Source organism: Saccoglossus kowalevskii, chromosome 10 (genome assembly GCF_978046115.1).
Source record: "Saccoglossus kowalevskii chromosome 10, keSacKowa6.1, whole genome shotgun sequence".
NCBI lineage: Eukaryota > Metazoa > Hemichordata > Enteropneusta > Harrimaniidae > Saccoglossus > Saccoglossus kowalevskii.
The window spans coordinates 32,784,461-32,801,484 of NC_140650.1; the positions used below are offsets into that span (position 1 = coordinate 32,784,461).

The 17,024-nt window shown below is 36.5% G+C and overlaps 1 protein-coding gene across 1 annotated transcript in view; it reads right to left on the bottom strand.

Annotated features, from left to right (window-relative positions):
• LOC100370894 (uncharacterized) overlaps positions 1-16,424 on the bottom strand; it is a 53,012-nt gene extending 36,588 nt beyond the window's left edge. The window contains exons 1-8 of the mRNA XM_085504674.1: positions 16,030-16,424; positions 13,583-13,630; positions 5,052-5,208; positions 2,409-2,729; positions 1,942-2,022; positions 1,340-1,509; positions 579-675; positions 6-49 (exon numbers count right to left, since the gene is read on the bottom strand). Of these exons, the coding sequence (XP_085360800.1) occupies positions 6-49; positions 579-675; positions 1,340-1,509; positions 1,942-2,022; positions 2,409-2,729; positions 5,052-5,208; positions 13,583-13,630; positions 16,030-16,190 (1,079 nt within the window). The 5' untranslated portion in view covers positions 16,191-16,424. The remainder of the gene's footprint in view (positions 1-5; positions 50-578; positions 676-1,339; positions 1,510-1,941; positions 2,023-2,408; positions 2,730-5,051; positions 5,209-13,582; positions 13,631-16,029) is intronic.
• Positions 16,425-17,024: the final 600 nt, after the last annotated feature.

The window sequence follows — 17,024 nt, forward strand, 5'->3', positions numbered from 1 at the left end:
CTCACTTTGCTAAGTACTCTAAGTATACAATTTTCATGTACAGTTCACCCTGAGTAAAAGAAAAAATAAATTAATTTATTTTGAATCCTATCTGAAAAACAAAATGATGTGCATCAAAGTCCTATAATGTTCAACGTATATACTAAGTTTGAACAAAATCCATCTGTAAACAGCCAAGAAATGCTTGATTTCGATGATTTTTAGCACAAAAATGGTTGCCATTCGGCCATCTTGAATCAGATCGTGAAACAAATTGATGTGCATAATATTATGTATAATATGATGTATGATGTATGTGTGAAGTTTGATTGCACATACGGACACACAGAGGTCAAAACATAGGTCCTTATTTTTGGACTGAGTCCAAACGGGGACTGATAATGCGTGATTACTTAATCACTTAATAAAGTTCTCACAGTACAAAAGATTCTTTATATACATATATATTTGATCATGTTAAACAAAAACTTCTTGGGATCTCATTACATTAAACTTTATCATACTGAATACTTATAAACTCTACATAGCTAAAAAAGTTAGTAAACTATTTGAACACCTATCACAGAAACAATACCTACCACTCCATATCGCTGTCCAAATTCCTTGAGCAGTCTTCTTGATGATGATGAGAGGGGCATAAAAAATGCTGAATTTCTTCGAATAGAGGTTTCAAATCTGAAATAAAAGAATTAAACAGAATTCAAGTGGTGTGTACAGTTAGTTGCAGATACCCCGGTACATAGTTTTTTTCAACCATTGAAAGGAAGCACTTTATTTATTTTTTAAATTTATTCATAATACTGTAGGCCTCCGGCCTCAAGGTATATTCATTGTAATTACATAACATGTTACAAAGGACAATGTCATTTTACAGTGACTGAAAAAGAACAAGAAAATATGAAAAGAACTGTCAGACCAAAATAATTGTATTACCGTTTTTTTGTGGCGAGAAAAATAAATTTAGAAATATTACGCAAGATTACTGCATTTTGTAATTGTAATAGCGATATAAATTTTTCGAGTGAGGGAAGTGTATAATAATAACTTGGGATGTATTTACCACTTTATTTAACACCAATATTATGATTTACGATTTGTGAATTTGATGGCTGATGAAAAAAATTGAACACAATCTGAAAGTCAACATATGCAGAACTGTGTACAATACAATCACAATACAAATTCACAATTTTTTCTCTGCTTCCTTGGATTGGATTACAACTTGAATCAACAAGTATATCTCTACGACAACATACTTTATTTGTATTTAGTTTCATCAAGCTCAAATGCTCAATTTCAGAAATGTTCATATAATAATGGTCACATGCCACATGTTTACCTAAGCAATCTATGCATAAGTACACTGTATTCTTCATGTCTGTTGAACCAATACTGTGATTTTGACATCACACTTGGCGGTGATGGAAGCGAAAAATGCCAGAATTTATTGATAAGAATGCTGATGTTGGTTCTCTCCCGTTGCTGCCATTGATCATATGCATTGCGACTCTGAAAGTAAACAATGTTACTGTTATATAGAAATTTCCCCAATGTATTCGCCCCCATGAATATGCAAATTAGCAACCATACCTGAACAGAAATCTTGTAAGAACAATCATATGCAACTATGCACAGAGATTGTATAGAGCATAGCAGCATGAAACGCAATCCCATCCTGCCTGTTTATATACTTTGCAGTATTCTCATGATAACAGTGAAGTGCATAATATAACTTCTATTTGCCTGACATGATTTTATTTTTGACATTGTTGCTGTGTCAAGCATAAACAAAGAAAGGTATTTGAATATAGCACACATTTTTCAAATAAGGAAGACAGCCATAACACATTTAAAATGATCATAACATAGAAGTACATGTTTCTATATTCTATTGTTACATGCATTGCTGTCAGATGTAAAACAGTAATAAATGGTACGTACCAGAAATGACTGTGGACTGTAAAAGGGATGTCTATTATTTTCTAGTATCGCCAGCTGGCTTACAAGCTCCTCCACCAACAACTGTGAAAAGAAACAATATTTATATCTTATGAATGGTTGAAGTCATTTTAAAATACTTAAACTATCAATGACCATGCAGCCAATAGCTACGATTGCAGATCTCTTAAATGTTAACAGAGCTATAAGACAAGACTGGCTAGATTTGAATACGCAAAAAATATTTTGTATCGATACAAACCTACATCTTTTGGATAAATCTGAGAAATTGTTCTTGGGATATCAATAAAACAGACATACATGTACATACATACATACATACATACACACACCAAAAACCAAAAAGTCCCATTTGTGATTTGAACAAAAGAGTGGCAATAATATGCAGATGAATATTTTGTGAAAGGTTACAAAAGTTTTAATAAAATGTGTTAATGACTGGATTTTACCTTCGCTGGTGTTTTTCTACCAAGTCCTTGCATAATAATTTCGCTGTAATACTGATGTTTATCCGATGTCAGATTAAATGCCTGTCGCACCAACTCAAACAACATCTCTGTCTGAATAGGGGATGTGCTTTCATCAGAGTCGCTATCCTCACTGAATCTTTCCCTTGACTGGCTAGACTTGGTGGACAAATGTGGACTTCTGATCAGAACTCTAAATGTAGTCTTTGGAGTGCTGGCGGGGCTATGTGGGGAGGGTGGACCAGGGGCTGCCAGCACTGGAAACTCAGCACACAACACTGCATGTTTATACACTGCAAATTCCTACAAGGCAACAAGAAATAGTGACTTATGAAAACATGATGTATTTCTGGATATTTATTGATAATAAGTAAAAGTCATGGTACATGAGTACCAGCATAGAATTTGAAGTATGCATGCCACACAGCAGGTTACAATTGCTGCATACATACATGTATACTCTTCATATACGTGCAGTAGCAGTCAGCCACTTGGAGAAAGGACTGGATAGAGACAGCTATATTCTGTTCAGATACTTAGAAAGAACACTGTCATACAGTCCCATACTTGCTGTATGGAACTCAACACTAATGGAAGTGGGCATAAACCAAATATAATTATTACACTTATTGTATGTTGAATCATTAAAATACAACGTAAGGATTGTATTACTATAATAACAGTATATGGCCAATTTCATTTCTGATTAACCCTATAGAGTTACTAGATATGAATCCATGTAACTACACTGTATATGACTGTGTACTGAACTACTAAATAACAAAGGAAAGTAATTTGGTGACAGATTATACATCTATATTTTATCTTGGCAAACTAAATAACAACCAAGGCAAGTAGACCCTTTCTGATGTGCTACCCAAACCACTCAAGATCAATAACCTAAATTTGTTTTGAAAGTGAAAGGTGTAACACCACGTCTCTGTACTGGGGCAGCAAGTTAGCAAACCTTCTCACTAATCAGGGTTTGCGCTAGTGTCTCGACAAGACGAGTCCCATTTAAAAAAAGTTAAGAAATTGAAATTTGACCCTGGATCAATTTATTAGACATTGGACCCCAGCTTGCCTGAAAAACTGGGTCCCTCTTCAATAATTGGAGTCCGGGAAGCAAAATATGGGGTTAACGCAATCCCTGCTAATACATGTATGCTCACAACTTTAGTTTTGACAAAGCAGATTTGACCATCACATACCATTATGCATACACTTCATTCCTGTTTCATTCAGAGATTACTGGTACTAGCATTTAGTGGTGACAGAATGAAGGGTACATGTAATGTTTGAAAAGGGTCATAGCACATTAAAACCACTAGATTACCTGTACACAATTAAACATAATCCTACACAGTTACACAATATTTAAACAACAATGAAAGCTCACTTTGTGTGACATATATGGAGCACAAAGTATGCTTGAGTTCATTATGTGTTTGCGGGGAGTTCAATACTATTACTATTTTATAGCGTACCAGTGGATTTGCTGCCACTAAAGGACAGAAAACTTTGTGAAAAGTCCACAGTGAACGGAACAGTTTCACAGTCTCTGGCCCCTGAATCTAGATAATGTACAACTCGTATGACAAACCATGGAGGTAAAAACTTTTACCTCCATGGACAAACTAAGAAAGAAACTAGTTTTAATCCATCAAATATTTTAAATCATTTATATTGCGAGTAGACTAGTTAATGATGTGTAGTGTGGAGTAGCATTGTAGTGATCACCCAAGTAAACAACTCAGTGTTAGCAGTGGACTCGCACTATGCTAAACCATGCTAGTGTGTATGCATAGCCTCCTCCCAGATCGCTACTGCAGATCGACTGTCTGTGCCAGAGTGCGTAGTGGTGTGTATCCAGGGTATATATACGTCAAAGGAGGCATAGTGAGTGAATAAACATGGCTAGAAATCTAGTGGGTGTTAGCCATCCTAGAACGACTGTGACATTTACTAAGGAGTCGCGGCTGGGAAAATTCAAGTCATGTTAATCTTTCGTAGATCTCGTTTTACAAATAATGTAGTACTACTCAGTACAAAATGCAGAATAAATTCATCTCTCTGTACTCACACTCTGTAGATATAATTCCATTTCGGTCATCACTTTTACTTGGAAAAATCACTCTGGGCTAACCTTATTTCATCGACAGGATTGGGCAACCCAATCAGGAAGCCACCAGAACAGCAGCATCAGTCGCAAAATCAAGAAGAGTGCGCACTTGACAGAACGCCACGTCAAAACACACTTTAGCGGGCAAAGTAGACGATGATGTCCTCACAAAACTGTCTGATTTCGATATTGTAATCCATTGTTATTGACAATGGACCATTTTATTTGATTTAGTATTAAATACTTTTTTTATTCTTTTTAAATAGCTTTTCCTTTATTCGTTTTTTCGAAAAACAACATTGTATTCATATCCATGGTTCAGGGCCTTGATGCGCAATAATGGGATACATTATGGCGAACAATCTGCAGCAATTATGTCATAATAATAATGCAATAATATATATAACAATTAATGTTGAACATCTTACTAGGTGTCAGATTAACTTTTTGTGTTCTTAAATAAAATGAATATCTAAAAAGAAATAGTTGATCAGAGATCTCACCTTATCATCAAGCTGTATGTTTTGTTGTAATGGGTCAGTTGTTTGCACCAACATGGTACCTTCTTCAATTCCAGAGTCTCTGCCATCATTTCGAACAAGTCGGATATTAGTAAGTGAAGTCTTTGGACCAGCTAAGTTCAAGCAACACTTTCTAGCTCTGAAAAACAAAGATTTGAAAATTCAACTGAGTATGAATTAATAATTGTATCTATCATTCTACATGTGGTAGAAAACTACGGCTCCGGGTGTATAAAAGGAAAGATAGCTGCCAGTTTTCAGTATGCAAATGACAATCAAGCGTGAAACATTGTTTCGAAATGCTCCGCAAAATTCACTCTTTTTTTAACACCTGTGATGCATTATTTTCATAGTGCACACAAACATAAATATATCAGTGATACAATTTAGATGTTAATATACAAGGTTGAAGCTATTTCCATGTAAAAGAGACAGAAAAGCATGATTCAAACAGTTGTGGATTTATGCAAATGCAACGTGATAATTCCGAGTTGTTTGTTCAATCTCTGGTTACATTTATGTAATTACGGAGTTCATGATGTAAGTGATATGATGTAAGAGCTAATAAGAAATGATATGATGTGAGCTGTTTGTCCAGCCACTACAGGGGCGTCTTCTGCACTCCACGAAGTGGTTCGACCCGAGTGAGTGCGGATGGCACGAGCTGGGGTGTGCACGAGAGGGGAGGGATTGTGCATACAAATTCCAATATGTGTAAAAAGAAAGACATTCATGGTTTCAGGGCTTGTAAACTTGCTCGATTCTTATTTTTCTAGCGGCAACAGAGAGGAACTAGGTCGATTACGAGAAGGGAAAAAAGATAAAAAGATGAACCAAGCTGTGAGTACTGGCCTAGATTAGTTCATTTGCGGATGTGATAGGCCTGGTTGGTCATGATAACAAGATAATAGCGGAGTTCATTTGAGGGGCTCGTCAACAAATATGTCCCTGGCAATATGTCAAGTGTATTTCTCAAATTTAATATATGATGTTCCCGACAAAGTACAGATGTGTCCCAAAATAAATAAATTGAAAGATTCCACAAAAAATGTTATGTACCCTGAAATATATACCTGCAGTGAAATGATTGGTGAGTGACAACATTGTCCGTGTTCAAGACCTTTTTGTAACGTACGAGTCATGCACATATTTGTGTATATTGGGCGTCGGACAACTGGGTATGCCTGTGCCACAGAGCTGGATCACTAAGTTTTTTTTTTGTTTTTTAATTTGTTGGCGGCTTTTTTTCACGTTGTACGGCGCGATAACTATACATTGTGTAGGTCATTCAAATAAACTACAATTATGAATGAACATTGGTAGTCTTGAGGCAAATTACATAGATAAGAGAATTGAAGATATCGTCATGAAATAAACATTTGGTACCTACATACTAAATGTCAAACCAAATGAGCTGGTAGTTTTCAAGAAAAAGATGAAAATGTTATTGTTGATGAACGGATTGTCCTTTGTGCCCACTCTTCTCAACATTCGTGATTCAAATTAGTTTGGAGAATTCCAGGACGATTTAAAGGCCCAGGTATAAATACGCTTCTAAACAATAGGGATTATTTCTATGCAAGTCTCACTGTAGTAAAAAGCACCTTCCAAGCTGTGGTAAAGTTGTGTTTTCTTACAGGTCAATTATGTCGCACCAAAGTGGATGTACATTGTACGTGACTACAAATATCACAACAGTGACCATATTTTGTATTTTATGACAATAAAGAGCAGACTTTCTAACCATATTTTACAATAGAAAAAAATTTCACTAAATAATGTCTCAAATTTATTATATTTACTATTGTTATGCATCAGTAGTAGCATTTATGTCACCAGTCAGTAATTTAGTGATGTCACCATTTCGTTGTGACCAGAGAGCCGAGAGCCTAAGAGAAACAACATGTTGAGGTCTACACATTTATTAGAGATTTTGACTGTTTGAAGGCAAACCAAATTTTAATCTTGTTTATTGAACAAACAAACTAATTGGGCAGGCCTTAGGCACGTTAAATATGAAACAGGCTAAAGTCCCTTAAATAATAAACTCTTGTCACTCAATGTTACACAACTGGTACAGTAAATAAACAGTTTATAAGCAGTAATACTGAACACTGGAATTGAATAGCCACACCTTCATAATTCTGCCCATGGAACTTTACATCATCTTTGTTGTAATAGTGAGGAAAGCATTCGGAAATGTGTAAATGTTTGAGAAGATTTGATTGACGCATCATATCGGTATTTTAGTGCAATATCGTCACACTAGGCCGATTGACAGCAGTCAATTATCAGGTATTCAAGCATGTCAGTTTACCAGTTAAAATGTTTCAATCTTTATTCAACAAAATCTCAATTCATTTAGTACACTATTTATTGTCATGAATACAACATAATCATAGCTGTGATATTCATAGTAACATACTTCCACTTTGGTACTACCATGGAGCTAAGAAAAGCTCCATGGTACTACATAGTTGAAGATCACATGATTTCACAAGACCTTGGCAGAAGCTATTTACAACTGTCCAGCAATATAATTCCTATTTGTTTAGAAGCATATTACATGTATATACTCTATTTGGGAGTTTAAACTTATGTGGTCAGTCTGTGCTAAGTACTACACATGTATGATTGTTCAGAAAAGTGCAGTGGATAAATCAAGTTGTACTAATAAATTGTTGTTCCATGCAATAAAACACATTGTGAGGAGGCAAAGGCAGTTCATTAATTTCAACACATTACTGGAAATTGCTTTAATTTTGGGATAGTGAAAATTTCCATGGGATCCTACCATCCAAAATTTATTTAACTTTCACAAAATTTTGTCTTTACAAATAAAATACTGAAACCGCAAACATTTTTAGCAGCCAAAAAAAAAGTTTACAGTATACAACCTACATAACTGATGTGGGTTGCAGTCGGTTACTGCCCTAAACGATCTTTCACCTTAGATATAAAGATCACTATCTACCATTGGTATTGTTCATGGTGGAAAAACACCCCCTGACCTTTTGAATGAGCAGTGTGTCTGTTTTTCTTAGATCATGCAGACAAAACACTCGCATACAATGGATAAAAAATAGTTCTTAATAAGTCTGACTAATATGACGGTACCAAAAGCCAGCATGAATGTGTAAATAGCTGACAAGTCCTCACCAATGGATGTGGTAAATACACAAAGTACTTCAAACTGAAATCATTAACACAATAAAAAAAGTAAACAAGTGAAAATACTGAAAGAATCTTGAAAAACCATTCCCAAAATATTGGGAAAATGAAATATATGCTGAAAACAAAGGCGAGACAAATATATACCTAAAATAAATTCACAGAACACTTAAATTGCGGTCCTACTATTTAACGCCCGGACACGCGAGGGAGTGTCCGGGCACGCGCGGAGGCGAACAGGGGGGAATACCTAACGCGCAGGGCAGCGGCAGCAATCCTTGTACTGTATAATATTTGTTTATGCTCAAAATTTGAACCGGAGTGGCGAATTCGAGCAGCTATCCACACTTTTTATGATCGACGCCCGGGCATTCCAGCGAGTCGAGTCCGCCATGTTGTTTACTAATTTTGGTTAGCGTTTAACAATAGGACAATACCATTCGATCCATGGGGGTGACAGTGCTACGAATGTGCCGACATTGTCGAAGGACAAGGACAGGACATTGACAAGTTTGTGCAAGTGTGGCGAGACTCCCGTAGTATTGTTTAGTAAGATTCATTTAAAAATGACCATGTAAGACGTCTGTTACGCAGAAATTATTCACCCCATGTTGTTTTCTCATTGTTATGTGTCCCCGTAAACACAGCATTGTATGCAGGTGACAATGCTACGTACACTTGCAATGAAGTCGGTAGCCTAAGAATATCGTAACGTCTTTGTGTTTCCTGTTGCAGTGCAAGTTTGTATACGGTAAATATCGTGAACGGTACAGAGGGGATATTTTCGTCCAATGTTTTTATACTTTGTAATGTAATTCAAACAAATAAAAAACGTATATTCGTAGCCATGGACAAGATTTAAAATGTAATCAACCGTTTTATTCATCCATGATTTGTACAAAGATCGTATATTTTGTAAGTGTATAAAGCATTTTCCACATTAAGCTTTCAATATAGATTCTTAAACACAAAATATCAAATATATCTTTAAGTGTAAAAATCGATTTTTTTATTGTAAATGGTAACTTCCTGTAAAAACTTAAGATGCCTTTTTTATTTCCTGTACCAGTCACCCACCCCATGTCCCCACTTTTACAGCATGCGGTGAATTTCTTATTGTACATGCAGTTTACGGTAAACCTGGTTTATACCTCTTGTCGAAAACACAGAGTTTGGTCAATCTCGTGCACAGTATAGCGTACGGAATATATTACGTTTCGTCCACATATTTCAAGGGTTGACGCCACGACACGTATTCAGCTGTGATTGACACTCTATTGTACAACTACAACAGAGAGGGGAACATACACTGTCCCTAATTCAGTTCAACCACGGTCACTATTTTTTAGTAATCGTGGTTCAACCCAAGCAAGGCACGTTTTTTTTTTTTCAAATAAACATGACATACCAAATATGATGAACTTGTGTAATTCAGAAAAAAAAGGTTGTCATTTGTTCCGGCTTATAGCCTGATGGTAAGGGAAAACATTTACATAACCAGGGCGAGTTGCGTCGAGAGACAAAGCATTTGTTGTTTCTGTTTGGAGCTATAACAGGTAACAAAAGGTCTTGAATAAATTAATGGCGTGATAAACGCCACCTTGTATTTCTATTTTATGGAATCTCTTGTAGTTTGTTTGTGCAGTGTATAGTTACAGTAGATTATTTACAAGCTGATCCCAGACCAATTTGTAACGGCCGGGCTCGTAACACGGACCACATGATCCCCGAGCAGGGTGTGAGTCCGGTATGTGAGCTACTATAAAATCGCGATGCGACGGCTATGACCTCTATTCGCACACATGCTTCCGGTGCGCTAGTGTAATCTGCCGTTAACAATGAAACTGAATGACGTTCCCACTTTTATTAATTATAGGTAGTAATAAAGAGAGTATCACAACGCCTTGGAAGCGACACATCGAAAGGTCAAGTTTAGTTCATCGCCCGCTGTACGAATTCACGTTTGCGAATGAATGACCACGACCACTTGACGCGATGGAGAGATCCCAAGCCCAGTTGGCGAGCTACATACCAGTAGTTTTCTGTATACACGCCCCGTGATCGATCTTTTCCAAACCCGTGTGCTATCGGCGTTTTTTTTTTTAAATCAGTGTATGACGTTGCTTTTAGTTTGAACAATTTAACTTGCCGACATGATAACACCTTCTTTTCAGAACTATTACAGAGTTATGACATTGTCTTCGGTGTGGACGATTGAACTTGCCGGCATGTTAATGTTTTTTTTTCAGAACTATTACAGAGTTATGCCATTGTCTTAGGTGTGAACAATTGAACTTGCCGACGTGATAATGCCGTTCTTTGGAACTAATGGGAGGCATGCACAATTGTACTTCCCCGTTAATATTTTAACTTGGAGTTCTGATACTGCTTATAGCGACAACGAAAAACACGTTTATCATAACATTGTCAATTTCGAATAATTTTGAATAAAAATATTTTCCACTAGGGTGGGGTGTCTGTCTATTTACTATAAATGTTTTAATTTTCGTTTTAGTTGACTTGTACTTATTTTTAATAAAAATATTTTCTAAAAGGGCGGTTTGTTTACTATACATGTTTTACAGTGGGCGCAAACAAAGCGAGACTTTCTTAGCGGCACTGTTTTGAAAACTATTTGCTACATTTTGCGACAATCTCACTTTTCCTTGTAACACTCGATTATCGACAAATTATGTTTGGTCTCGATACGTATTATGGCTGAGTGGTTGTCTGTTTTCACATTGTAACACTATAACACAACCACGAAGCTCTTGGATGCTAGCCCTGAATACAGTATCAACCAAACGCGCCCCCGTACACAGTAGTGTACGGGGGCGCGTTTGGTTGATAGACGACCCCACCACAGCCCAGCGTACCTCCATAGACTGTACGCAGGACTACCTAGATCCATGATACGATACAATATAGCACAACAATGAGAAACATGCTTTTTTTTCACATGAGGTAAATAATTTTCGCGTAACTACGGGAGTCTCGCCACAAACTTTTCCTGTCCTTGTCCTTCGACAATGTCGGCACATTCGTAGGACTGTCACCCCTATGAATCGAATGGTATTGTCCTATTGTTAAACGCTAACCAAAATTAGTAAACAACATGGCGGACTCGACTCGCCGGAATGCCCGGGCGTCGATCATAAAAAGTGTGGATAGCTGCTCGAATTCGCCACTCCGGTTCAAATTTTGAGCATAAACAAATATTATACAGTACAAGGATTGCTGCCGCTGCCCCGCGCGTTAGGTATTCCCCCCCTGTTCGTCTCCGCGCGTGCCCGGACACTCCCTCGCGTGTCCGGGCGTTAAATAGTAGGACCCCTTAAATTGAGATCTGAAAATGTCAACATCAACAACTATGTAAATTTCAGATATGTAACCACTGTCTAAAGTAATAGAGCATGGGCGTCACATTCGCCCCAAACACCAGTTGACTGCAGAATCTGTGAGCAATATTAAAACAAGCGACCTGGCAGTCGAAATAGCTCTGCTGTCCTGCAAGAACATTGTGGGAGCCAAGTTGAGAACAAAGTGTTCACAAAAATAATGGAAAAAAATCAGGTTGGTAGTGTTGGATAAGAAGTTGAAATTAGCATGCCAAAAATAGAGAATTGAACATATTGTCATGAAATCAACAAATCTGACGAATTCCCCCAAGGTACATGTACATACCATTACCAAGTATATTGTATCAAAGCAACTAAGCTGTAGTTTGCAAGAAAGAATTGAAAATAGCATTTTTTACCAAAAATTACGAAAATATTTGCCAAAAATAGAGAATTGAAGATATTGCCACGAAATGAACAAATCTGGCAGAGGTCAACCCAAGGTTGAGCTGGTAGTTTTCAAGAAGAAAATGCAATTGCTGACAGAATGGATGGATGATGGACAATCCACTATATGAACAGCTCCGCTATGTCATCTCTACAATGACAGCGGGGCTAAAAATGAAATTGAAGACAAATTACATTTCATGATATCATGCTCATTCAACAAAAATAGGCCAATGGCCTGTTGCACCACGGCTATTGTACAAAAGATTAGTGCTGTATATGCCACAACTTTTGCCAAAATTAGAGAATTAAAGATATAGCCACGGGATGAACAAATCTAGTAGATGTCAACACGAGGTACATACACACCAAGTATCAAAGCATTCAGGCTACCGGTTTTGAAGAAGAAGTCGAAAATAGAATGTTTGACCAAAAATGACCATTTCAAAATATTCTGAACTGAAATCAGGTCGGGTCGTAATAGCCGTTTTTTTTTCATTATTTTCACCTTAAGTTTCTACCTTTCTACTGTCGATGGGTCCCGAAACTATTTCATCAATTATTTTGAGGGCGATGGTCCAAAATTGGTCGATTTCACGAAGAAAACCATGTGAAATGGGAAAACTATGACGCCTTGTGACATCACAAGAACTTATTCAAGATGGCAGCAAACACGGGGATTTCGCTGTAGTTTTCTGCGGTCGACCCACACGACCATAACTTTCGAAAAAGACTTCTGCCAGTCACTAAATTCCACTCAAAAACGATTTCGTCTGTCCCAAGAGTTCCACAACATCCATAACCACTTTAGTTCAGTCTTTGGAGGGAATTCAGTCGATTTAACAGGAGAATCGACCTGCCCATACAGACGGAAACAATTCGACTGACCGACACAGGGACGCACAGACTTATTCATAAACAAAGTTATTCCAACACCATACTATAGATGGCGATCTCACTATAGAACGCCACAGTAGAGTTTTGGGGGGCTAATTTGCATAATTTTTGGCAGATCAACTTCTCATGAACAAATTACCATCTACACTCATCAAGGCATCCACACACCAAAAATCGAGTCAAATGGTTCGGCGGTTTTTGAGAAGAAGTCGTGCACAGACAGACAGACAGATAGACGGACGACAGACGCAGGACAGAAATCCATCCCATAGGCTCAGCGGACCTATGGTCCGTTGAGCCAAAAATGTGTTCTGTTTGGAAAAACAATCAAACATATTATCAATTTTGCCAACATATTCAGTGATAACAAATTCTAATGAGCACCAACTGTAAGCCAAATTTATACAAAACAGCTGTAATGCCAGACAACACCTCCACCAATTCACAAGATTTGTTTTTTAGTATTACTGTATGATTGCTTTTTATCAATTTATCTTTTTTTGACACCTCACTGCTATACTTTCCAATGTTGTGTCACTGAATATTATTATTATCACACATGCTTGATAGTGAGCAACTCATCTAAATTACATGTACCACCTCAAAATATGCAAGTTTGTATACATTAGTGACAAATTTCAATTTGTTTGTTATACTCACTCTAAGTTACTAAAATATGTATGTATCCGTTTGACTGTTCTGCCGTGCCTGTGGAGAAAGAAGAAAATTAGAATAACATCTTTTTATCACAACATTTAATAATTTGAACTGCTGTAGAAAAGAGCCCTTCTTTGCACACCATTGCTCAAAACATAAATCTGGCTTTCTTGTGACGTGACGTCCATTAAAGTCTTGCCTTTTCAAAGGAAAATACTAATTTTGTCTTCTCTGTTGACTAAGTCTACAATCACATACAAAAATGTAGTATAATGAGCCAGCACTTTTTATGTCTCAACTCAGGGTTACACACTGAACTCAGGGTTAAAACCAGCCTTTTGACTCCACGTTTTGATGTATGTGTCAATACATTGTACCATATTATACATGTATAGAATAAATGTATAAAGTTCTGTTACTGTATCTTATTTCTACTGATTCATTCTCCAGTAGAAATTGTGAAAAAATTCCATCATTGCTCTATTAGAAGCACACATCAATCAAATATTGCATTTATTGTGACCGTAAACACACCTCTGTCATTTACATTTTGTACATGCATTACTAAATATATCAAACATGGTATGTTCAGCAACTATCAGCCTATAGCAACAGGAATATTTTCCATTCAGTCAGAAACTTGCACTTTTTACAAAATAAATCTACATATTTTTTTCAATATTTTATCAAATCAGAAATGTGTCCATTCAGTGCAAAATAAATGAAAGATAATTCAAAAAATTATATAAAATTATGTTCTAGTAAAAAATATGATATTCAATTGGTTGCCGGTAAATATTGTACAGATCACTGATAGATGTAATGATATATGGGTTTATTATGAGTCATATCAGGAAGTCATCAAAATACAAAGAAAAAGTGAACCATGATACTAGTAGCACTTTTATACTAAACTAGGGAAAGCGAATTTCCTGTTTTCTGATGCAATCTTCTTTATCAAACACAGAAATTTTTCTCATAAATGGAACTTCAAATTCAATATTTGGTTCTTGAAAATACACAAAATATTTTCTCTGTAAACTATTATATTTATACATTTTGTATGTATGTATGTATGTATGTTGTGACTGACAAACAACTGCACATATCATGATGTTTCTTAAATGGAATACTGTAAACTGTATCTATCTTATTTAGTCTTCGCAATTAAGTGAAAATCATGAATCATGTAGTCGTAGTAACTTTCACAAAATTCTGTCCCTATGAATGCAATTAAATTTGAATCAATGAAAATATGTTTTACAATATTGATTTCATAATCATGACAGTTTGTGGAGTAAGAATATTCAAACTGCCACAACAAGGATGTGAGGAAATTATTTTATTTGACTTGATATTGAACATTTTTTAATGTTAGTGCATGCAAAACTTTAACTAAAAAGCAATCATATACAAAATATTCCATTGTTTATAAATTTTAAACTTCAAATTGGAAATTGCTTCTTGTTGATTTGCAATTACTGGTACAGTATATTATCAATTGCAATATTATTGTCAATATTATAATTATTATTATCAATTGCAAATGCTGAATGTATACACCCTATAAAAACTGATATCCAGACTATAACCATCTGGTGGCCACTCTTGTACTTGATTTGGATTAATTCAATAAACATGTAGTGATATGCAAGAGTGTTATATGAGATCATGCACAAATTGAAGAAGTTGCACAAAATTGCAAGACAAAACTACATTTCTACAAATTCTAATGTAAATTAGTGAGTTTAAGAAAGAACTGATATGTGTTTTGATAAGATTGTTTTTGACAGCATCCAAGCTAACTCGCAAAGTGTGTCCCTAGCTTTGGTACCACATACCATTGTCCATTGTAATGACTGACTATGGTGTGGTGCTTACACAGATACACAGCAGAGTTTTGTCCACCAGTAATACGTGTACAACTTCAAGGTCATTTTTTTTGTTAACCTGGGTCACACTCTTGATTTGAATGGGCAACACACAGACACAAGTTCAGCTTTGATTTCAAAATAAGCACACAAGTACAACGGTCGGCAAATAAGTGTGTGGACCTTAATTGTGTCGATCTGACCGCGGTATACTGATCTAGCATTTTTGTAGGCAGATTAGGGAACACCAGACATACTTTTCACGAGTTACAGGAATCAAAATCAAATACTAGTAATACCGGTAGCAGCATCATGCACCAATGTAGGACGTAAACACATGTAAATGCACTTATGCAAAGAGAGGTCGCATGGCGGTCAAAAGAGTTCACATTCACGTGTTTTGCAACATTCGCTATGAAACCCTGGGTGAATTCCGTGATATACACATATACATAACAAACTGAGATACATGTGGAGTTTTCTGCTAACAATGTGTAGTTGGTGGGAGAAGGTCGTATTAAACTGGTGCAGCACTGGTTTAGTACACGTTCACATACATTCGGACTGTACAGCACGTACCTGAGTAGTTGAACTCCAAACACGCGATCGTCCTGTTCGCTGTCATCGTCTACAACGATCCATTTCCACTGTTCCTCATCTAGCAATATTTGCAGTACTAAAGAAGCGTGTATGAGCTCACACTTCCCAGGCGATACATTGCTTTGCCGATCTGATGACATACCGTCACTGTGGCCGTGTCCCGACTGGACTTCTGTTCAATCTCAGATATTGCCTCTTTTGTAGTACTCAGGAACCCCCTACGAGGACTGCTTATCCGTGTGTAGTCGCTCCGTTCATGATACTAAAAACTAAATATTCCACACAAAAATTGAAACAACTAACGGAATTTCCGCAGGCAAAATCATTTTGAACACAGTCCAGTTGCTGTTCAACACATTTTGTAGGCCTGTGCTGGAACGCTTTAACGCCAGTGGCGCTGTCCATGACGTCAGGAGTATCCACACTTTTGAAACAAGCCATCTTATTGGCTATTCTAACTCAGTAATCTCGGTAGTGCAGCACGAAGAATAGTTCACTACGCCGAGAAGAACTCTCTATGTAAACTAATACACTTGACATTATTGAAATTAAGTTGTTATAAAACAGATATTAAAGTATTAAAGGCAAAGGAAAATATATATATTTCCTGACTTTGGACCAATCATCGACCCCGGCACATCAACGATCAACGAAGTGTCAAGCTCACATGACTGCCTGTGACTGGAAATATAGTAAAGTTTTAATTGTCAAGAAGCGGGAGACAATGAACAGGAAAAAATAATAAATATAAGAATCAATAACAGAAAACAATCTGAACGTCTATATTTTAGAGTAAAATATTACATATAGTGCAAACAAAAAATACAGTAAATTCAAAATTGCACAGAAAGAAATTCCAAATTTGCTCATTTTGTCATCGCTCTTTACAAATCCGAATCAGTTTTGGTCGCCATTATACTTTTTTTTAATCTTGGTACAGTAATATCTAGATATTTGTACATAGTTGTGTTCGG